The 25,221-nt window shown below is 37.6% G+C and overlaps 1 protein-coding gene across 3 annotated transcripts in view; it reads left to right on the top strand.

The window, feature by feature from the left end:
* Positions 1-761: 761 nt before the first annotated feature.
* The window catches only part of ROCK1 (Rho associated coiled-coil containing protein kinase 1), a 143,076-nt gene continuing 118,616 nt past the window's right edge, over positions 762-25,221 (top strand). For 2 of the 3 annotated variants that reach the window (XM_041750492.1, XM_041750485.1), the window contains exon 1: positions 762-1,696. In XM_041750492.1, the coding sequence (XP_041606426.1) occupies positions 1,604-1,696 (93 nt within the window). In that variant the 5' untranslated portion in view covers positions 762-1,603. The remainder of the gene's footprint in view (positions 1,697-25,221) is intronic. The other variant, XM_041750474.1, reaches the window with a different exon arrangement.

Here is a 25,221-nt window from a genome sequence, read left to right as displayed (position 1 = left end):
ATTCTGAGATTAAAAAAAAAAAAAAGCAAACTGAACTTGATTTCTACGGACTATTTCTTCCGGAGTCCGTATTTAGTGCTCCCCTGATACACACGCTCGGCTCAGGAGGCTTGAGTACTGCATGGCTTCGTCATTTTCCCATGGAATCGCAGACGGTTTAAACGTGGTGGTGTTCCCGGAGGGCCGACGGTGAAATACTACAGAAAACCAGCTCATTAGCTGATGCTAAAATGCTGCCTTGTCGGTGAAAAGGCATCTTGCCTAAAAAAGAACCTATTTGCAAAATAATAACAAGCACCCTCTCTTTCCGGTCAGAGAGCTCTGGACCGCAGCCGCCCAGAGGAAGGGCAGTGGAGGCAGCTGCCAGGATACGACCAGAGACCGAAAGAGCTCGGCGCCCCTGCCCGCCCCACCCTCGCCTAGCCCGCCTCGACCTCTGCTACAGCTCCAGAGCTCCCCTCGGCTCTTCAGAACCGGCCGGGGTGAGGTCGGTACCTCCCGCCGCACCCCGTGGGCTCCTCCCTGCTTACCAGCCCTCCCCGTCCGCCCGCTAGGCCCCTGGCCCGGCCCCGCCCCCTGGCCCGGCCCCGCCCCCTGGCCCGGCCCGGCCCCGCCCCGCCCTGCGGAGGCGCCGGCGTGCTCGCGCGCGCGGCGCGAGACCGATTCTCCTTCCGAGCGTCCGCGCCCCGCATGCGCAGTCCGCGCCGGCGGTCTCCGTTTGTTTGAACAGGAAGGCGGACATATTAGTCCCTCACGGCCCCCCTCGCCCCACCCCCCCAGGCATTCGCTGCCGCGACTCGCCCTCTCCAGAGCTGGGGACGCAGCCCCTCCCAGAAGTTCCCCCATCAGCAGCCGCCGGGACCCGAGCCTCGTCTTCCTCCGCCGCCCGCTCTCCAGACTTTCCTCTCCTAAGTCTCCATCGGGCACCGACCTCGCCCTGCCCCGCCGGACAGCGCGGCAGCAGCCCCAGCAGCGACGGTACAAAATGGGAGAGTGAGGCTGTCCCGCGGGGAGCAGCTCTTGGCAGGGTCGGATCCGGGCGTCGGGCCGCGCCGAGGAGAGCCGGGGATGCGGGGCTAGACCGCCTACAGCGCCTCTGAGCGGAGCGGGTCGGGCCCCGTGGCCCAAGAGGCGGCAGCAGCTGGCACAGCTCCGCACCCGCCCTTCGCTTTCGCCTTTCCTCTTCTCCCTCCCCTGCTGCCGGAGGAGTCTCCACCCTGCTGCTCTTTCTCTCCCACCGCCTGCCCACTTCGGGACGGGGAACTCTCCATGGCGAAGACGGCTGGGGCCCGCTAGGCTGAAGCGCCAGCCGGAGCTACGAGGCTGGTGGCGACGGCGCTGTCGGCTGTCGTTAAGGGGCTGCCGGGTGGGATGCGACTTTGGGCGTCGGAGCGGCTGTGGGTCGCCGTTGCCCCCGGCCCGGGGTCTGGCGAGCGGAGATCCCCTCAGTGAGGGGAGGAGGGGGAACCGGGCGCACCTGGTGACCCTGAGGTTCCGGCTTCTCCGCCCCGCGGTCGCGAACCCACCGCCGGAGGAAGTTGGTTGAAACTGCTTTCCGCTGCTGGTGCTGCTGGTACGAGGGTATTGTCACAGTAGCAGCAACATGTCGACTGGGGACAGTTTTGAGGCTCGGTTTGAAAAAATCGACAACCTGCTGCGGGATCCGAAATCAGAAGTGAATTCGGATTGTTTGCTGGTGAGTAGCACTGTCGTCTTTTGGCAGTCTGGGGTTCTGCGTGTATTTGCCTTCCTCTTGCTTTCAATCTAGTTATTTGCAGAAGAGAGTTTCAGGTGTGCATACTCTCGGAAAAACACCAAAATCTGCTGTTTTTCCTGAACCGTCTTTGGAGCACCACTAAAATCTCATGCCGTGGCCTTACTTATCGTTGGAGTGGCTCTGTACTAACTACTCTGAACTTTTAGCTCGAACTCAGTTCATCATTCCACAAAAGGTACTTAGGCATCACGTAAAAAGTTACACTGTCAGTTATTTCCGCAGTTTGTTGAATGACGATCTTAGTAATAATCTTTTTGATCGGTTTGACAGCAATGCTGGAAAGACGCTTTCCACTTAACAGCGATTCAGCTCCTAAGGGTTTAGTTTTTAGACGTGGAAGTGACAATGGAGAATCAATATTGAGAAAGCGATTTTTGAGCCAAGATGTCATAGGTGATTTGAATCTGGAGGAACTTTTTTCTGGACTGTTAAGTGTAAAGATCTAAGATAACTGAAGATAGGTCATCGCATTATTAACTCTTTTACAGTATTGGTGATTACAAAAGTACCGCACAGATATTTTATCATAACTGCCTTTTTTGGTGGTGGTGTGCTTACCATTGTCACTTTTAAATATTTTTTTTTTAATTTTTTTTTTTTTTTTTTTTTTTTATGATAGTCACAGAGAGAGAGAGAGAGGCAGAGACACAGGCGGAGGGAGAAGCAGGCTCCATGCACCGGGAGCCTGATGTGGGATTCGATCCCGGGTCTCCAGGATCGTGCCCTGGGCCAAAGGCAGGCGCCAAACCGCTGCGCCACCCAGGGATCCCCATTGTCACTTTTAAAAGGTTCTGAAAGTTTTTATGAAATGAAAGGCCAAGTTCTTAAAGATCCTTCAGTGGTTACAATTATCTGTAAGTAATTAGGGTTTGCAAGTTTTGTCTATTTTCCCTGATACTAATAGTTGCAAACTCTGTAAGGGAGTTTCTCCTTTTACTTTACTGAACAACTAAAAGTTATATAATAATTCTGTTTTAGTTCAAACAAAACCACAATCTCTAAAATTGCAGGGAGTATGTATACGAAGTTATTTAGAGCCCCCTCAGAAAATTAAATGTTAGATATATACAGTATTTGGGATTAAGATTAAGTGAACACAATAATGCCATTTAGAGAAATAATTTAAAAATCTCATGTTGATTCTGGAAAGTTATGTAGATCATCTTAAATTAGCATGTATTTCAGTTATTCTGAATATCTGGGTGTATTTTTAAGTGTATAATGTTATACAAGAAAATTTCTCCCCAAACTTTCAAAATTACTCTAAACATCCTTTACTATGAAAGTAGAGTCTTGTGGGTTGTATATTTGAAACATGTCACATTATGGATGCGCTTCATATTGAGAAACAGGATGATGGATGCCTGATACGATTTAAAACACTTTATTGAATGACAGAAATGGAAGGAATTAGAACACATCTTTCTACTAAGAATTTGTCATTTTTAAAGCCCAATTCTTTTAATATTTACCCAATTTCCATGTATCTTTGATTCTATTTTACTTTTTGATCTTACTCCATGAAACAGCAGTATGGGGTGTTTAGTAGCTTTTTTTTTTTTTTTTTTTTTCTTAAGTTGTCATGTAACATCTTGCCTTAGTTGCCTATTGAAATGTGGAAGATAGGAATATAGGTCATGGACTCTTTTTTTAAATTTTTATTTATTTTTTAAGATTTTATTTATTTATTGGTGACTGACACAGAGAGAGGCAGAGATACAGGCAGAGGGAGAAGCAGGCTCCATGCAGGGAGCCTGACATGGGACCCGATCCCAGGTCTCCAGGATCACGCCCTGGGCTGAAGGCAGCACTAAACCGCTGAGCCACCCGGGCTGCCCAGGTCATGGACTCTTTACTTGGAAGTCCAATCTATTTAGGAAAACAAGACCTAATCTTAAATATGCACACAGAAACAAAGGAAAACACTTTACACACTGAAAAAATGTGTGATAGATTTCAAATGATTGGTGTAGGTGATGCATGTTCTTGGTTATTGAAAAGAAGAAATTGCTGTGTGTTCAGAGGGCGGGAGTATGCTTTATGATGAGTGGATAGGTTTAGAGGATGTTCAGAGGAGGAGTAGAGGATAACATGAATGGAGGGTGAGGATGTGATTGGCTATGACATGTTTAGGGGAACAAGATAAAGTTGGAAACATAGATTGGGGTTAGAATGTGGAAGACTTGATTGTTGGTTATGGGAGTTTAGATTTTCTTCAGTATATTGTAGCTATTAAATATTTGTAAACAGCACTGTGCCAGGATGAATGAAGGTGAATCTGGTAGTTATATGTAGGATAGGGTGTGTGAAAAGAGATTGGAGATGGGATGAGACTGGGGACTTCTTAACAAATTAATAGTCCAGGAATTATTGAAGCCCCAAACTGGCACATTAAAATGGGAAAGGAAGAATTGATGGAACTTGATTGGCAGGGCTGGGGAGAAGGGGGAACCAAAGTGAGAGAAGATAGATGATGCTAAAAAATTTGAGGCTAGCTTATAGGGAGACTGTTGAAAAGCAAAGTCAGGTTTGGAAATCTCTTGGGAAGAACAAGCAACAGAGAAGTTCAATTTCAGGTTGTATTTTAGAGGATAGTGGGACAACCACAAAGAAATGACCAGTAGACTATTGGAGATAGGAAACTGAGCTCATAAAGATAACAATTTGGAAATCATTTGCACAGAAGTGCAAGTTGAAACTGATAAAACGATAAAGGGTAAGAGATGAAAGTTGAACAAAGAGGAAGAGTCAAGAAAGTTGGCAATCAGGGCCTTTTCAGGGTTAGGACAGCCAGGTATCTTGGAGTCCAAGAGTTGTGAAAGAACATTTTGAGAAATAGTCAACAGATTTTTTGCCCCATGTAATCTTAAAGTCTTGGCCCTCTTTTCTATTTGGTTCCATAATTGTTTACTGATAGCTGTTGAAATTTTATTACCATATTAATCTGAACTTGATAAGGATTGAATTTTTTCTTTGGAGATAAAAGGTTTTTTTTGGTTTTGTAGTGTCTAGCCTGATTTTTTTTTGCATGGTATTTTATGTTTATCATTAACCATTCATTCTACCATTCAGAATGACCCATCGGGCAACTTCACCTTTTTTTCAGTGAGTCTCTTACACTTTCCTGTCTGGACTTTGAATATCTCTTGTAGGCATGATACTCCTTTTAAATTGATTGCTTTTCTTTATTATTTTGGCCATTGATGATTTACTTAATTGATACATACTGAGTATGTATTATGTACCATGTGCAGCAGTCAAGTTCTAGGTTTTTTTTGGTAATATCAAAAGATAAAGTTTGTCCTGCACTTACTTAAGTAGATCTACTCTTCAGAAATGAAAGTTCCAGAAACTTTTGGTTTCAGAAGAGTCTGCTGTCAGTCGGCTGTACATCCTCTCTCTCTTTTTTTTAAAAAAAGATTTTATTTATTTATTCGTGAGAGACATAGAGGGAGAATCAGGCCTCCCACGTTGGGGGGAGCCTGGCATGGGACTTGATCCAAGGAGCCTGGGATCATGACCTGAGTCAAAGGCAGATGCTCAACCACTGAGCCACCCAGGTGCCCCTCTCTCTTTTTTTTTTTTTTTTTTCCCCTCTCTCTTTTTAAAAGATTTTATTTATTTGAGAGGTAGAGGGAGAACATGTGAGCAGGGCAAGGGGCAGAGGGAGAGAGCATGGAAGGAACCCAATGTAGGGTTCCCCCTTATGACCCTAAGATTATGACCTGACTGGCAGATCTTTTTTAAACCATCTTTCCACAAAAGAATCTTTTGTGTTGAGATCCTGATGATAAATATTAGTAGTTATAAAATAATGTAGCTGGAAGAAGCCCTGATAGTGGCTTTCTAACCTTTTCTCATATAATTTAAGAACTAGATAAGTGTATTTTTCATATTGCAAATATAAATGCTAAAAGAGTCTGCAGATACTAATATTATGGTAACTATACACTTATTGTCTGTATCATCCATATCACTCAACCTTGGTTTTCTATAAGTCACATTGTTTTCAGTGTCTAAATGGTTCCCTTATTGTCCATGTTACAGTTTATAGTGATTATCATGAGCTGTTTTCCTTTTCACTGCCTTTCTTTTTAAGCTTAAAATTATTTTATCTAGGACCTACTAACAATTTCTCAATACTGAATACAGTAAGGTCTAGAGTTTAATTAATTCTAAATTTCCAGAGGAAAAAATGCATATGATTTGTAAATTATTATTTTTAAAGATTTTATTTATTCATGAGAGACAGAGAGAGAGAGAGAGAGGCAGAGACACAGGCAGAGGAAGAAGCAGGCTCCATGCAGGGAGCCTGACGTGAGACTCGAACCCGGGTCTCTAGGATCATGCCCTGGGCCGAAGGCGGGCGCTGAACCACTGAACCACCCGGGCTGCCCTGATTTGTAATTTAAAAAAGAAAAACAAAGATACCTGGGTGGGAACATTAGATGTGTATTTGTCTTGAAGGGTGAGGTACATTTCTTAAAAATATAGCTATCTTGCCTTTAGCATGTTGAGCATACTACTGCAGGATGCCAGTTTAGAGCATAACATTTTTTTCTAGTTTTTGTTTAGCTGTTAGAGATGTAGCAGTAGTGGGTAGAATGGAGGGAAGAAGGGAACCAGTGTTAGTTGAACAGTGCATATTGAATTCTGACACTGCTGTCATTTTTCATATTTGTTAACTATCATTTTTCATCAGTCAATTTTTCAGAATGTAGGAGGCATATGTAAGTAATTTTCAGGTGTCTGTTTTTGGGTTTTTCTTCCTCTAAATTTTCTTTTGGACTTCCTAACCCCACTGCTTTCCTATCTTGTTGCTGACTTCTTTTTCTCTCAGTCTCAGTCTTTGGTTTTGTAATACTTACTTTTTCTTTACTCTCATGGAAATCCATTTTTATAGCTTCAACTAATGTCATCTCTATGCCCATGATATCCAGGTCTTTATTTTTTAGTATTTTTTTCTGGTTTTATTTTATTTTATTATTTTTTAAGATTTTATTTATTCATTCATGAGAGACCAAGAGAGAGAGAGAGAGGCAGAGACACAGGCAGAGGGAGAAGTAGGCTCCATGCAGGGAGCCCGACATGGGACTCGATCCTGGGTCTACAGGATTAGGCCCTGGGCCAAAGGCGGTGCTAAACCGCTAAGCCATCAGGGGTGCCCTTTTTTTCTGGTTTTAAATCCTAAATATCTGACCGCCCACCAGGCATCTCTACTTGGATGTCATGTTATCATTAAAATTTCTCATATTTTAAAATAAGCTTTCTTCCATATACTTCCTTATCATTGACACCACTACTTTCCCTTTCACTCACCTGGAATTTTTGTCGTGAACTTTAACAATTCTATGCCACATGTTAGATTATTTCAACAGATTTTGGCTAGCAGTTCAGATTCTAGATTATGGCTATATAATCCCTCTATACATCCTGCTAGTTGAGTTGATCACATTTGGAGTTATATTAGTGAAATGAAAAGACCTGAGGTCACTAAATCTTTGAGCCTAAAGCTGTATACCTGCCAGTATTCATAATTTACGAGTTTATGAGTGTTACCAGTATCAATTGCATATCTGGTTAGTTTGGACCAGACTGTTTTGATGTCAGTATGTTGCAGAATTTTTTTTTAAAAAAACAAATTATTACGTTCATTCATACAGTGAATATTTGTGTAGGCTCTAAACTTGGATTCAAATGTAGGCTCTGCCAGGTACTTGCTAGATGATTTTAGGCGAGTTATTTTAACCTGTCAGAGTTTATTTCATTTTCAGGAAAGTGGGGGGATAATAGTACTAGATTGTTTTAAGGGTTAAATAATATAGACAAAACAATTATCACAGCATATGACATTTAGTAAGCATTTTTTAATGGGTAATTATTATCTTTTTCATATTTATAGTATTCCTGTTATATGCTAGTCAGTGTGCTTAGGCTGGAAGTTGATATTTATTATCTTATGTAAATGCAGAATAATGATGGCACCTCAAGCTATTCCCATAAATTCATAATCCAGCTATATTTTATTGAACTGTCCAAACCAATTGTAACTGAAAATGGTGACGTTTAGATGGGATTGAGTAGAATGGGGAGGCACTTTTGGAGACTGTTTAGTCCGGTTTATAAATACCTACTTTGTGCCAAGGGTTATATTTATAAGAAAGGCAATTGGGAGCTGGTTTGTGGAGATTTAGTTGTTGTCGTGTCTTCTTTCTGTGTGTGTCTTTTGTACTTTCAGTATGCGTTCTGTAAATAGGCCCTCTTGCACTACAAGTATCCTGTGGGTGTATAGAGAGGTGGCTCAGAGTAACAGCTGAGACATGAATTGGGCCATTCATTAATCTCTTGAGTCAGAAATGTTTTTAATCCAGAAGAAGGAACCACATAAAAAAATTTATAATAAAGAATAAATTCTCAGTTTTAGATTTGTTTTTGCATAACTTTAGAGTTTAATTTCCCAGGTTTTGCTATGTGTATGTATGATAAAAGCTAGAGATTTTGTTTGTATTGTGGCCGAAGGCCCTACATGTCAGGAAATATTACATATGGAGTTCTGTTGCTGAAGATAAATAGCTCTGTTTCCCTGTTCCCATCCTCACTAAAAAAGAGGTACACCATTTAGTTTAAGTTCAGAGCATAGCTGGTAGATGCCACACTTGTGTGTACAAGATGAACAGATAGTGCTGCATTTCACAATGGAAAATATTTTTTGACATATGCCATTTGCATGGTATAGTAAAAAAAAAAAAAAAAAAAAAAAACCTCTGGATTGAAAATTGAGAGCATTGGCATAAACTTGTTTTGCTATTAGTTTCTTTATTTGACCAAGTAAATCTTTTTTCGTATCTGGGCTTCACTCTCCCCGTTTGTAGAATGAAGAGTTGGGCCATATAGTTGCCGATGTCCATTGTGTATGAGTCTTTGCTTATTATATTTCTGTAAATATTTAAAAAGTTGTGTCATTGATTCATTATTTAAGAAATATAATTTAAAAGTTAAACGGTGTTAGATTAGAAATATAAGAATAGGGACCATCTTTGGTAAGCACTGTTTTTGGAACTAGTTCTACATAGCCTTGGAAGATCATCCTAAACTAATTGTTGTTACGATTGACACTTTTTTATTTTTGCATTTGTGACTTGTGTTCATAAATGTAGAGTTTTGTACTTTTTAAACAGAGAATGTAGTAATTGAGTTACTCATTTGCATATCCATTAAAATGTATAACGTGTAGTTTACTTTTCTAATACATCTGCTCTCCCTGTTTGGGACTGTGAAATATAGGAGTACATTTTTAATATAGTGCCTAGACAGTTAGTGGACATTAGATGTTCAAATTAATGTTCCAAAGGTGATGTCTCAGAAGGTGAGAAGTTGTCTTATATTTGTGTCTTATTTTAAAAGGTATGCTAACCTGTACCCTCTCTTTATTCTTAGTTTATTTTTGTTTTATTCCCGTACTTTATAGTCTTTATGCCATACTCCGATATTGACTTTTAGAAAGTAATTGAAATTTTATCTTAGAGGAACTAATTTTGAAATAGTAGACCTCATGTAACTCTTCCTTTTTCTAGTTATTCATTCATTCAACAAATGTTTATTTGGTGTGTACTAGGCACTCTGATAGGCACTGGGGACACCATGTTGAGTACAAACAAACAGGGGTCTTGCTTTTGTAGAATTGGTAGTCTCAGGAAAAGGGTAAATTTTGAGCAGTTAGGAGTGGGGTAAGGTTTGAAGGGAGGTAAGAGATACGATCATGCCTTTCCTTTAAGGTTTGGGATATATTTAAAGACTCGTGGTAAAATACTCTAAGTGTATAATTTTTAGCTATGTGTCTGTAGATTCTCTGTATCAGATTCACTTGAGGACTTGTTAAAAATGGAATCTGGGCCCATGCCCAGACAAACAAAATCAGAATTTTTTGGGATGAGTCCTAGGATTCTGCATGAGTTGTGGATTTTTAGACATATACAAGTTTGGAAACTAAAGGAAAGAACATTTATTTTTGTTTTGTTTGATAATTTTGTAAATGAAAAATTTCAAACATATACAGAAGTAGGATAATAGTATCGGCAACTTCCATTACCCAGATTCTGCAGTTTTCAAAATTTTATCTCACTTGCTTCATTCATCACCCTTTTGCCTGCCAAAATATTTTAAACTCCAGATATTCTCTCATTTCACCCCTGCATACGTCAGTAAGTATCTCTAAAAAAAAATAAAGAACATTTTCTTCTTTACCACCATGGCCATTATCATGTCTAACAAAATAAAAAGCTTCTTGGTACCATTAATTCCCATTGTTATTCATATTCACCTGGTTGTATAAGACAATGTGTTTTTTTACAGTTTTTTTTTTCTTTTAGAATATGGATCCAGACAAAGTCTACATATTGCTTTTGTTTGTTGGGTCTTTCAAGTCTCTTTTTAGTATAGTGCAGTCTTGTCCCTGTGTCTTGTCTACCCTCTCCTAACTTCCACATTATCTTGTTGAAAAAACTAGGTCATTGGTACTGTACAGTGTTTCACATTCTGGATTTTTGTTGTTATTTCCTTGTGATGTCATTTAATTTGCTCATGTATCTTCCATATTTCCTGTAAACTGGTAATTAGATCTAAAAGCTTGATTTAGGTATTTCAGATTTGTAGTCCTAGATTGTGTGTTCTTTTACCTCACATCAAAAGGCATATAATACCTGACTGGCTCACCCTTAGTGATGGTTGATCAGTGTGTTCAGGTGGTAATTGTCTATAATAATTTCCTTTGTAAAATTGATCATCATCCTTTCACAGTGGTTCCATCCATTTATAATCTTTATTTAATCAATTATTTCATTAGAGATAGCAAAATAATTACTTCCTAATTCTGTCATTCCTTTCACATTTATTAACTATAATTCTTCTGTTACGAGAACTTAAGAATTTAAGAACTTTCAGTCATCATCTGTAGGGCTGTTTGCTTACCTTGAAATACAGTTTATAAAATACATGTTTCAGTCTTTAATTGCAGCTTTTCCGAATAAGATGATAGATGTAGCACAAACTGGGTATTTGAGAGAACTTTAAGAAAGGGACTGTTTACAAAGGTATAGACAGTATTTAAGGAAATCAGTAGGGATAGCACAGTACCCTAGGATAGTAGCAGTGGGGAAGAAAGCTGCTACCAATTCTAGGCCTGAAGGGACACAATAAGAGAGCATTTGAGGAGGGTAGATCTCTAAAGATGCTTATAGGGGCTGTGGTTTCAAGTACAGAGAAGCATGTTGATCTGGCAGTGAGAGAACCAGGTGGACCATACCCCCTGCCTTTATTGGCCTCCCACCTTGCAGTCTCTTACTGTGGTCTCCCATTGTCTGGAAAGCTAGTATGCAAAAGGACTTATTGAGCCAGTCTGTACGGGTCAGTAAACAAGATAAACCCAGCATTTATTCATTCATTCATTCCTTTCTCTGTTTTGTTTTTTATTTTTAGGATCCTTATGGAAAACATTAAAAAAAATAAATTTGATGTTTTTCAGTCAATTATTGTAATCCTTGCTGTTGTTTAGTTTGTCCTGTCTTTGGCTAATGAGCCTCTGTATGTTGGCTCCCATCTCATTTGTATATGACTTTAATAATCTTTGATAGAGCTTCCTTGTTTTTTTGTATAATAAGATGCCTAGGCTTATCTTGTACATTTCTTGCCCCAGGCTTGGAAGTTAGCCATTGTTTTCCATTTGTTTGTTTGTTTGTTTGTTTATTTTTAAAGATTTTATTTATTTATGAGAGACACAGAGGCAGAGATGATCTCAGATCTCCAGGATCACGCCTTGGACTGAAGACAGCACTAAACCACTGAGCCACCCAGGCTTCCCTGCTTTCCCTTTAGTACAGAATGATACCCGGAGACCACATATGGATTCTAGGGGTATTCATTGCTACTGGTTTGAAATTGCTTCTTGTTCTTGTTTAATGAATGGAACTATGAAATTTTATTTTTGGAAAGAAGAAAAAATATACTGGTAATTTCAATTTCAGTTTATCATCACTTTGAGTTTGTATTTTTTTTACATGAAGAAACTTAGCTCTGACAACACTAACAGTTACAATTTTGTTTGACTTCTAAGAATGTGGGTATGATATAGTGAAAGAAAAACTGAGCTGAATAGGATAGGGTTGGCGGATCTGAAGCCTTGAATGTACTCATCTAATTGATTGTAAGTTGTAAATTGAAAAATTATGTGGCTTTGTCCAGATAACACCCTCTCTCAGAACTTTGGCTTTCTTCAGAAGCATAATACAAAATTCACTAATTGAAACCATCATCAAAATAATTTGTCTTTATTTATTTATTTTTTTAAAATTTTATTTATTTATGATAGTCACACACACAAAGAGAGAGAGGCAGAGACATAGGCAGAGGGAGAAGCAGGCTTCATGCACCGGGAGCCCGACGTGGGATTCGATCCCGGGTCTCCAGGATTGCGCCCTGGGCCAAAGGCAGGCGTTAAACCGCTGTGCCACCCAGGGTTCCCATAATTTGTCTTTATATACAATGTATTTAAATTTCCAACCTTATCAAGAAATTCTGTTTTAGGGACTTCTGGTTGGGTATGTCTTTGACTCAGGTCACTGCCTTTGGCTCAGGTTGTGATCCTGGGGTCCTGGGATTGAGTCCCACATTGGGCTCCCCACAGGGAGCCTGCTTCTCCTTCTGCCTATGTCTCTGCCTCTCTCTCTGTGTCTCATGAATAAATAAATAAAACCTTAAAAAAAAAAAGAAATTCGGGCAGCCCAGCGCTTTAGTGCCTGCCTTCAGTCCAGGGCGTGACCTTGGAGACCCGGGATCGAGTCTCATGTCAGGCTCCCTTCGTGGAGCCTGCTTCTCCCCCTGCCTGTTGTCTGTCTCTCTCTCCTCTCTGTGTCTCTCATGAATAAATAAATAAAATCTTTGGGAAAAAAAATTCTGTTTTAGATATACATCTTCTATTTGTTCTTTCACTAATTGCTTAAATTTTACTACTTCTTTAGCAGTAGGACAAAAAAATGTTTCTCTGATATTCATCATCCACTCTAAAAGTGTTTACTCCTCTCAGCCTAATTGTATTTCCTTTGCTTATTTCTAGTAATTTGTAATCAGAGAGGCAGTATAGCATAGTAGTTAAGAGCATGTTCTGGAGTCATATTGTCTGATTTTGAATCTTACCCAGGTCAGCCATTTATTAGCCTTATGACTTTTTTTTAAATTTGAGCGTAGCTGACACACTATGTTACATTACTTTCAGGTGTACAACTTAGTGATTATTAGGTAAAGTTTTTAGTTTTTTTAAGACTCAAACACATCATCCTCGAATAAGATTAATCATAGACTCTTATAGGGCTATTAGGAGTATTAAATATGATAATGCATGTAACATGCTTTGCATAGTTCCCAGCATTTAGTAGATGTTAGCTATCATTATCATCATCATTGTCATCATTATATATCTTTGTAATTTGTCCTGGGAAAAAGGACTTTTGTGCTGACCAAGTGTATTATTATCCACCTCCCCACACCACAGGCCAGCTTTTTATTTAGTTGTGTCATCTTGGACAAGTTATCTAACTTCTTGGCCCTGAATATATTTAATTTGCAAAATGAGAATCATGATAATATTTACTTCATAGGTTTCGATTATGAGGATTGAATGAAATAATTTATATGTAGGTGCCACATTTTCATCTGGGTATTAATAGTTACTTTTTTCTTTACCTTCTTACTACAGATTTGATGAAGGTTCCACTGTAGTTAGCAATAATGCTTAGAAACTTAGAAGAAGAGTAGAATGAGATTCTTCTTTTGAAATATTTTAAAAAATCTTATCTTTGGTTTCTATTATTGCTGCCCTACCCCTGTCCAAATTTTTAACCCAGCATTCTTGGATTAGTGGAACACCCTAGCAGTTTGCCAATATAATCCATACTGTATGTTTCTTTTCCTTAACGTTAGTGCTTTTTGTCATGTGGTCTTAGCTTACCTATTTACTTAGCCTTACTTCCTGTTATTCTCTAAAGTAGCCTGGGCCAGGTGATTTTCTCACTTATACGGCAAGTTGCCCGTTTTTCCCTAACTTTGCTCTTACAGTCCCAGGCCCTTTCTTTTCTCTCCTTTTGAGTTTTCCTCTATATTCTCCTCACTAGTTTCCTTTCTCATCTTTATATTCTAAGATAAGTCACAATGATGTTATATTGTTACTTTCTTCTTTGACCTTCTACGGTATTTATAATTGTCTCATGTACAATTATCATTGTACTCATTGATCACTGCTATCTAGTATGAGTCTTGAGTGTTGTTCTTACCTCTAATGAGAATTCCTTGAGGGCTTAGTATAATTCTGGACATTATTGTTCAATTAATACTTGTCAATTGTTGTGAATGATTATCCCCTTATCCTATACCCTGTTCTTTCTCTCTGAATTAATTAGGACTTTTGACAGTTACATATGGTAGAACTCGAATTTTCCTAGGCAAAAAGAATTTATAGATTCAGGGAAACCTGATTGCAGAGATTCAGTTGAGTTTTAATAAGAACTAGAACTTGGGCTTCCAATGCAAGCAGGCTTCTCCCTTCATTTTCTTATTCTTTCTTTGTGTTGTCATTCTAATTGTAGACTGGTTTTAGTCACTTGTGGAAGATATGGCTATTCAGCACTAGCCTTATATCTAACAGCTTCAGCCACTGATTTCAAGTTTTTGAGTCTCAAATCCAGAGAGCTCTGGAGCAAAAGATTCATTAGTTAGGCTTGGGTGAGGGGCCCATCCCTAGACTAATCACTTGTGATAAGAAGGGTAGGATTACTTGAGAATTATGAGAATAGGGAGGCAAGGGCAGTGGGACAGGGCAAACAATAACAGATGTTCATTTTTTCCACCCCTTCTTCCTTTCTTTTTTTCTTTGACCTTGTGTAAGTCACTTAAACTCTTTTACAACAGCCGTTTCCTCAAACTATAAAACAGTCGTTAATAACTTACTTCATAAGGTAGTGGTGAGCATTAAATGTGATGATCTATAAAGCAGAGTTTGAAATCTCACAAAAACAATACTGTAAGCTGATGATAAGTGGATGCCCCTTGGTCCCTTTTGCCCTCATGCCCTATGCTCATCTGGCTTGGCCCCAAAGCTTTTTTGTCTGTAGGTGCTTATCTTGCCACTCCAGGTTGTTAACTGGATTTTTGGCATTACCCTATTCAGGTGCATCTCCTATAGCTTCTACCATCTTTCTAAGTAGAAGGAGGAGGAAGTTATTAGCCTTACATAGATTTTCGTGGATAGTTTTAGAATAAGATATTTACTATAACCAAATAACTTATAATCTAATTAAAGGCAGTGGGCTTATTTTGCAATTGAAGCGTTCAAGCTCAGTCCCTGCCCTTTTCTTCCTTCTTTTAATAGTTGGGGAGTAGTCACTAGATTTAGTGAGTTGAAGGCTAAGGGCCTATAGAGATTTCTATTCCTTTTTATCTGTTTTAACTAGAAATCTTTTGATTGTAAAGGACGAAAACCCAAACCAAATTAGCTTAAGTGATAAAGAACATTTATTGCCTCTGAATACTTTATAGGTAGACTCTAGCTTCAGGAAAGGTTTTTTTTTTTTTTGGGCTTAAATGATGTGACTGACTTACTGGTTTTCCACATCTACTTCCATAACTGTCTTCCTTTTCAGACAGATAACTTACTGTGATTTTAGGATGATTGCTTGTAGCTTCCAATTCTACTTGTTCATGTAAGTAGAAAGAAAAAGATTTTTTCTTCTAATAAAGTTTCTAACTGATTTGGACAGCTTAGGTCGGGTGCCCGTACTTGAACCAATCACAATAGTTAGAAGAATGGTATATTGATAAGCTTAGGCCTTCATCATGTACTCCAGTCTCAATATTGGAGGTGAGACAGCTTGTACCAAGATATATTAGAGTTGCATGAGGGAGAAGTAGAAATTGGAGTTCATTTACCACAAGAAAGGGAAATGACATGCTGGACAGTCCCAAACAAGTATCTACTACAGTAGGTAGAGATTCCTCATCAGGAGAATTGCAAGTAATGATAGTTTATTCTTTATATTTTTTGGAAATGAATTTTTTACTGAATTGTTAAATTATATAATACCAAAATTAGAATATTGCCAGCTATTTTCCAAAGACTGCCAGCTTAAGACTATAGCTGGGATAACATCTGATCCATTAATGGAGGGATGCCTGTATAGTGCTTTGCCTTTAATGATCAATCTTTGGGTGACACATTTAAAATTTTCCAAATGGCTGTTCATGGGTCAGACACATTAAAACAAAATACAGATTTTTGAGGGCTTCACCACAGCCCTACTGTATGAGAATTGGAGTTAGGAGATGTAAGTATGCTGAAATTTGTATTCTTAACAGGGCCTAGGTGATTGTATAGCTGGGTTTGGGAAGGACTGAGTAATTGCCAAGCAGCTAGACATTATGCCTCCTGAGTATATCTCATTTTGGAATCTGCTGTGAGGAAACCAAAATAAATCAAAGTAGGATTAGATAGAAAAACTTACCTCTCATTTAGGAAATCATTTTTTCTCTCTCTCTCTTTTTAAAGATTTTATTTATTTATTTATTTGAGGTGGGGGTGCGTGCACATGAGTGGAGGAGGGGGTAGCAGAGGGTAGAGGGAAAAGCAGACTCCTGGAGCCCAGCCCGGGGTTCTATCCCTGGACCCTTAAGATAATGACCTGAGCTGAAGGCGACACTTAACCAAGTGAGCTACCCAGGTGCCCCTGTTTCCTCTTTTTTTTTAATCTTAAGATTTTATTTATTTATTCATGAGAGACACAGAGACAGAGGCAGGCTCCATGCAGGGAGCCCAATGTGGGACTCGATCTTGGGACTCCAGGATCATGCTCTGGGCCAAAGTCAGATGCTCAACAGTTGAGCCACCCAGGCATCCCTATTTCCTCTTTTTTTTAAAATAAGGTTTAAGAAAAAATAGGTTATATGAAAGAGCGTGAGCATTTTTCGAAAAACCTGGTTTTTTTTAATTTTGTTTGAGCTGATTTGGGGGAGAGAATCAAATTTGATAAAGAAACGAAGTGTTACCCTCAGTCATCATTGTAATTCCCTAGTACTTTGTTCCTTTGCCGGCCAAAAGGAAAGGACCTGCTATTTTCTTAGGAATCTATGAAGAGATTTTTTAGATGTACAGAGGCTATAGAAGAATAATTACTATATAAAAAATTTTTTTTACAAATTCAAAAGAGATTGTAAATTTATATTCTTATTAATTTTTTTTCCTAAATGAAAACATATTTTGATTTGTGAAAACATATTTTCTTAAGTAGCTCTTGGGCTTCTGAGCTATTTTATTTTGAGAGATTGATGTTCAGCATGTGAGCTCCATGAGAGCAGGTATCTGATTGTCTTGTTTGCTGATGTGTCACTAGTTTTTGGAACAGTGCTTACTAAGTTTTCAATAAATATTTATTTGTTGAATTACTAGAAAATGTTTGTTTCTGTGACAAAAGCCAAAAATACTGACATGATGTTAAGAGATATGCTATAATTGATAATTTATTTAAATCTAAGCTATATATCTGTTCTGGGAGATAACATCTTAAAACTAAAAGTGGTCTGTATAAAGGTATTGATAGGTTTACCCCCCTTGATGTATACATTTTGAATGAAGGACCAAAAGACTATAATAGTTATTTTTATAGGACTTTACACATTCATTATTTAATGTTTACAACAATCCCATGTGCTGGGTGAGGCATATTATTATTTTATTATTTCCACTTTGTAAATGAAATTAAATCTTAGAAAAGGTAAATGAATTCACTTAACAGTAAGTGGCAGCCTTTCTGATACTTAGTTTGTAGTATAGTGGAAACACTATAGAGTTGTAGATACCATGCCATAAACAGAAGTGTTCCCATAGCCTTAAGAGGCTGCTTTTTTTTTTTTTTTTGGAGGCTGCTTTGTACACAGAATATACTAAATGAAAAATATATAAATTGACCAAAAAGTATGAGGATTGGTAAATAATGAAATGGGGAAGATGAGATACGAAGTAGTAGGGAAAAGACCTAGTATTTAGTGACTGGGTTAGATGGGAAAGTAAGCCCTATAATATTTTATCTTAGAAGCAGTGATCTGGAACTTGACTGAATGAGCGATGGGAGCCAGTTCTTTGATAGAACCTGCAATGGATTGCAAGATTCAGATAGCTGCCTGCCAAAACATATCTTTGTGGGATTTGACATGTCTGGAAAGTGAGTATTGGTAGGCAGTCTAAGCTATGAAATATTGGTGATCTGATGTAGAATAAAATGCATAGTTACAAATAACACCATCATGCACATGGTTGACAGGCAATAGTAATGTTTTCCTGAACTGGTTTGAAATAACATAGTGACTTTGGGAAAACGTTAAAAAGATTAATAACCCTGTATTTGGATTATTGCAGAACCTAACTGTCTTATTGCAGAACTGAACATTTTTCAGGGGCCAGGGATGGAATGGAGTGGATATGAGGGAATATTTAGAGTGATGAAAGTGTTCTATATCTTGATTGTGGTGATGGTGGTGGTGGTTACACAACTGTGTTTGTCAAGATTCATAGAACTGTAAGCCTGAAAAGGATGAATTTTACTTTACATAAATTATATCTTGACAAAACTGTGACTTTTAAAAAAGGAAAAAAATACTGATTTGGTGAAGGGATTAATCCATGACAGAACTGAACATTTACATGATGCTTTCAGTAATATGGCCTTTGAATGTGAAGGTTGTGTCTGTGTGTGGCTTTACTTATGTATATGTATGTGTCATTGGGGAGGAATCTGTGCTAACTGGATTTTGAAGTATAATGAACAGATATTTTCTTATTTTAGATTTTTGGTTCTTTATTTGAGATAGAGAGTGAAAGAGAGCATGAGCCAAGGGACAGAGAGGGAGGGAGAAGCAGGCTCAACCACTGAGCAGGGAGCCCAATACCGCGCTTGATCCTAGGACCCTGGGATCATGACCTGAGCCGAAGGCAGATGCTTAATCGACAGAGCCTCCCAGGCGCCCCGAGCCAGTATTTTTCTAAATGACCAACGCATGATGTTATAAGATCATCCATGAGTTGGGCAGCCTGGGTGGCTCAGTGGTTGAGTCCCTGCCTTTGGCCCAGGGTGCAATCCTGGAGACCTGGGATCAAGTCCCACGTTGGGCTCCCTGCATGGGGCCTGCATCTCCCTCTGCCTGTGTCTCTGCCTCTCTCTCTCTCTCTCTCTTTTTCTGTCTCTCATGAATAGATAAAATCTTAAAAAAAAAAAAAGTCATCCACGAGAAAAGGTCTACTCAAAGTGCAAGATAGACTGATATATTTTAATGTTGCAAAGTGAGCACAAAAGATTCCATATTGCAGTTAACCTTTAAGAAACACCACTTGTCAAATTTGGTGTTGTAGCAAAAAATTTCCACAATTATCTGAAAGTGCTATTAAAATATCTTGGGGAGCCTGGCTGGTTCAGTTGGTAGAGCATGACTCTTGATCTCAGGGTTGTGAGTTTAAGCCCCATGTTGGTTATGGAAATTACTTAAAAATAAAATCTTAAAATACTCTGTTCTAGCTCATAGCTACATAGGTCAGATTTTCATACTTCAACCAAGACAATGTATTGCAACATATTAAATGCAGAAGTAGATGAGAGCTGTTTTCTAGTAAACCAAACAGATTTGTAAAAATGTAAAATAATGCTACTTTTTTTTTTTAATCAGTTAAAGAGGTTTTCATAAGATGTTATGTATACTAGTGTATAATGGGATTACTTTAAAAAAATCCGTTCTGGTAATCTTCTTTTAATGCATGTTAAGTGTGTTAAGAATACTCCTATTTAATGTAATTATTAATATGTTGGGGCTTAAGTCTTTCATTTTATAATTTGTTTTGTGCTTCCTTCCTTTGTTTCTGTTCCTGTTTTCTCCTTCTTGCCTTCTTTGGGTTATTTATACATCTTTAAGTATTCCGTTTTATCTTTTGTGTTTTTGATTATATCTTTTGTGTAGTTTTTTTTATAGTGGCTGCTGTTCTAGGGATTTCAACATGTATATTTAACTTTTCAGTCTACCTGGGTCAGTATGCTACCACTTCTTTTATAATGTAAAAACCTTACCACTATATAGGCCTCTTTACTCTCCTTTTTTGTTGTAGTTGTCCTGTGTTACTGCGGCTATAAACATTGAAAACTCCAACAGAAAATGTTATAATTTTTGCTTTCAGCAGTCAAACATTTTAAATAAATAGCTCAATAGGAGAACAGATAACCTATCATTTCTGTTTCTTTCTTTCTTGCTTCCTGTTTCAAGTTTCCTTCTATCATTTTTCTTCTATCTAAAGAACTTCCTTTAAGACTTCGTTTGTTTGTTTTTTCCTTCCAAATAGCTCTTTTACAGCAGGCAGGTCAGCTGTGTGAATTCTCTTATTTTTTTTCCTATTAGAATATTACTTCATTTTCATTCCTATGGTATTTTTTCTATGCTTATAGAATTCTGGGTTCACGGTTCTTTCAATACTTAAATTGGTGTTCAACTTTTGTTTTTGTTAGAGTTTTCGCATAGTTTCTCTTGGCAAATCTAGTTTCTAGATTTCTAATAAGATTTCTAATAAGATTTCTAATAAGAAATAATAAGTTCTAATAAGGAATAAGATTTCTAATCTTATTTCTAGTTATTCAGAAGACTGAATCTAGTTCAGTCTTCTCCTGTAAGTAACGTGCCATTTTTCACTGGTTGTTCTCAAGGTATTTTGTCTTTAGTTTTCAGCAGTTTGATTATAAGGTATCTAGAAGTGGATTCATTTGAGTTTATTCTGTTGTGGTTTGTTGAGCTTCCCAAATTAGTATTTTTATGTCTTTTTGCAAAAGACATAAAACTTTTTGGAAGTTCTCAACCTTTGTTTCTTCATATATTTTTCCTGCACTGTATACTTTCTATTCTTTTGGGACTGTGATGACACAAATGTTCCCCTTTTGGTGTCATTCCCTCAGGTTCTTAAGGCTTTGTTCATTTAAAACATTTCTTTTTTTCTTAAAGATTGGATCGCATATCGTCAAGTAGAGGGAGTCATCTCCATGCTGCCAAATTTATCAGATGTATGTTTTATTTTGCTTATTTTTCCATTCTAAAATTACTATTTAGTTCTTTATTGACTTCACTGTCCATCTTTTCATTAATTCCAAGAGTGTTTGCCCTTATTTTTTGAAGTATCTTAATAGTTCCTTTAAAAACCTTTGTGAGATAATTTCAACCTGTGTGTTTTTTTGGCATTGGCAGCTGTTACTTGTCTTTCTTTTTAACTTTTTATTTTGCAATAATTACAGATTCATAGGAAGTTGCAGAGAGGTCTAGCACACCCTTCACCTAGTTTCCCCTAGTGGTTACATTTTACATAACTGTAATACACTGTCAAAGCCAGGACATTGCAATTGATTTAATGTGTATGTATAGTTCTGTGTCATTTTCCCACATGTTTAGCTTTGTATAGCCACTACTAAAATTAAGGTAATAGAACTATTCCATTACTGCAAAGATTTCCTTTTTGTTACCACATGTAGTCATTACACCACCACCCCCTGCCCATACACACAAATCCCTAAACCATAGCATCCATTAATCTGTTAGTATAGACATGAGGATCTCTAATTTCATTCTTTGACGAATGTTATTAGGACAAATTCATACAGTATGTGACCTTTGGAAATTGTTTTTTTTTCACTCATCATAATGCCCCTGACATACATTCAAGCTGTTGCATCTTTTAGTAGTTCATTATTTTTAATAATAGTATTATTCCATGGTATGGCTAGACTATGGTTGTTCAGTTATTCACCTATTGAAAATATTTTTGTTGTTTCTCTTCTTTGGCTATTAGAGATACTGCTTGTATGAGTATTCATGTACAAATTTTTGCATGCAATGTTTTCTTTAGGATAAATGCCCATGAATGCAGATGTTAGGTCATATAATACTTACTGCAAAACAACTTGAGTTAGTTTTTGTATGAGGTATGAAATTTAGGTTGAGGTTCATTTTTATGGATATCCAATTCTTCAGCAATATTTGTTGAAAAGTCTACCTTCTTCCATTGAATTGCTGTTGTACTTTGCCAAAATTCATTTGGCTATACTTGTGTGGACCTATTTCTGGATTGTCTGTTCTGTTCCATTGATCTGTATGTCTTTCTTTCTATGAACAGCATATTGTATTATTGGTATATAAGTCTTAAACTTAGGTGTGGTTGTTCTTCCATATTATTCTTTCTAAAAATTGTTTTAGCTTTTTTTTTTTAGCTTTTCTAATAAAAAGAAAAAGTATAGAAAAATTTGCCTATATTAACAGAAACTTGCTGGGATCTGACAGAAATTGTATTAAACTTATGTGTCAATTTGGGGGAGTTGATGTCTTACCATACTGAATCTTCAATCCATGAACACCATGTCTCTCCCTTTATTTAGATCTTTTTTGATTTCTTTCATCAGTGTTTTTCGGTTTTCAACAAAAGACCTATACATGTTTTGTTAGATTTATATGTAAGTACTCTTTTATTTACATGAATTTAAATGGAAATGTATTTTTAACTTTTATTTCTTCATGTTCACTGTTAATGGATAGAAATGTAATTGATTTTTGTATGTTGATCTTATGCCTTTTGACCTTATGGAACTTACTTAGTTCTAGGTGTTTTGTTTGTTTGTTTTTGTTTTGTAATGTCTTGGGACTTTCTGCATAGATAAACATATCATTTGTAAATATTGACAATTTTATTTTTTTCCTTTCTGATCCATATGCCTTTTATTTCCCTTACTTGCTTTATTGAACTGACTCTGAGTTTGAGTGGTATGTTGAATAAGAGTGGTAAGATGGGACATCCTTGCCTTGTTCTTAATTTTTGAGGGGAAACATAGTGTTTCACTATTAAGTATGATATTAGTTTTATGGAGTTTTTTTGTAGATTTTTTTTTATAACTTGAGGAATTTACTATTATTCCTAGTTTTCTGAGAGTTTTTCTCATGAACAGGTATTGGATTTTCTCAAATACTTTTTCTGCATCTGTTGATAGTAGGTTTTTATTCTTTAGCCTGTTCGTGTAGTGAATTATATTGATTAAAATTTTTTTAAAAAATATTTTATTTGTTTATTCATGAGAGACAGAGAGGCAGAGACATAGGCAGAGGGAGAGGCAGGCTCCTCGCGGTGAGCCCAATGTGGGACTCACCCTGAACTGGAGGCAGATGTTCAACCTCTGAGCCACCCAGGCATCCCGATTTAAAATTTTTTTTAATTTTATAATTTACATATAACATATTACTTTCAAGTGTATAATATAGTAATTCCATATTTATCTAAATCATGAAATGATCACATTAAGTCCAGTTAACATTCACTACCATACATAGAATTTTTCTTATGATTAGGACTTTTTTTTTTTTTTAGATTTTATTTATTTGAGAGAGAGAGTGAGTGTATGCACACAAGCAGGGGCATGGGGAAGGCCAGAGGGTGGAGGGAGAAGCAGACTCCCCACCAAGCAGGAAACGTGACGTGAGGCTCAGTCCCAGGACCCTGGGATCATTACCTCAGCCAAAGCAAAGGCAGATGCTTAACTGACTGAACCCTTATAAGGAGAACATTTAATTAAGATTTAGTCTCTTAGCAACTTTCAAATATACAATACAGTATTAATTGTGGTTACCATGCTGCATATTGTGGTCACCATGCTATATATTACATCCCCATGACTTATTTCATAACTGGAATTTGTATTTTTTTTTTTTTTTTGCCATCATCACCCATTTTCTCTGTGGCAGCCACTAATCTATTTTCTGTATCTGTGGGTTTTGTTTTTTAGATTCCACACTATGTGAGACCATGTGGTATTTGTCTTTCATTGAACTTATTTGACTTAGCATAATGCCCTCAAGGTCCATCTATGTTATCACAAATGGCAAGATTCCATTCTTTTTTATGACTGAATAATACTCCTGTGTGTGTGTGTATACACACATACCACATTTTCTTTATCCACTCATTCACTGGTGGATGCTTAGTATGCTTCCGTGTCTTGGCTATTGTAAATAATGCTGGTCCATTTTTGAATATTGAATAATTCTTGTATCTTTGAAGTAAACCTTTGTTGGTTATGGTATATAGTTGTTTTTATATATTGTTGAATTCCATTTGCTAATATTTTAAGAACTTTTGTATCTATATTCATAAAAGATATTGGTCTGTGGTTTTTTCCTTCATACTAACATTGTCTTAGTTGGCATCAGGGTATTACTATTAGCTGCATAAAATGAGTTTAAAAGTGTTCCCTCCTGGGACACCTGGGTGGCTCAGCAGTTGAGCGTATGCCTTTGGCCCAGGGCATGATTCTGGGATCCGGGATTGAGTCCCACATTGGGCTCCTTGAAGGGAGCCTGCTTCTCCCTCTATCTGTATCTCTGCTTCTCTCTCTCTCTCTCTCTCTCTCTCTCTCTCTGTGTGTGTGTGTGTGTGTGTGTCATGAGTAAATAAGTAAAATCTTAAAAAAGAAAAGAAAAGAAAAGAAAGTGTTCCCTCCTTTTCTGTGTTCTGGAGGAGACTGCATAGAATTGTTGTTAATTACTTTTTAAACATTAGCTAGACTTCTCCAGTGAAACCATCTGGCTCTGGAGATTTCTTTTTTGGTTGGCATTACATTATTAGAATTGATAGTACTATTTAAATTATCTTACTGATAGTGGGTTAGTTGAGGTAATTTGTGCTTTTTAAGGAATTGTCCATTTTATTGAAGTCAAACATGTAGTGCTGGTCATAATATTTCCTTTATTACCCTTTGTATAACTGCAGGATCTGTATGATAGTGCCTATTTCATTTTTGATATTGGTATTTTGTCTTCTTTTTCAGTCTTGCTAGGGGGTTGTCAATTTGATCTTGTCAAAGACCTGGGTTTTGGGGATCCCTGGGTGGTTCGGCGGTTTAGTGCCTGCCTTCAGCCCAGGGCGTGATCTTGGAGTCCCAGGATCAAGTCCCACATCAGGCTCCCTGCATAGAGCCTGCTTCTCCCTCTGCCTGTGTCTCTCATGAATAAATAAATAAATCTTTAAAAAAAATCCTTTTAAAAAAAAGACCTGGGTTTTTGTTTTATTGAATTTTTACTTTTGTTTTTCTGTGTTCAGTTTATTGATTTTTATCCTTATTGCTTCCTTTCTTGTGTTTGCTTTAGTTTTTTTGTGCTCTTCCAGTTTTTTGAGAAAGGAGCTCCTGTTATTCAAAATCATTCTTCTCTAATATGAGTATTTAATGCTATACATTTCTTTTTCAGCACTGCTTTAGCTATGTTCCACACATTTTGATATGTTTGTGTGTGTGTGTGTGTGTGTGTGTGTGTGTGCAGTTTAATGTGTATTTTTATTTCCCTTTAGACTT

The sequence above is a fragment of the Vulpes lagopus genome, chromosome 1, assembly GCF_018345385.1.
Source record: "Vulpes lagopus strain Blue_001 chromosome 1, ASM1834538v1, whole genome shotgun sequence".
Classification (NCBI taxonomy): Eukaryota; Metazoa; Chordata; class Mammalia; order Carnivora; family Canidae; genus Vulpes; species Vulpes lagopus.
Note: the sequence above shows the minus strand (reverse complement) of the source record. Positions and strands in the feature narration are given on the sequence as shown.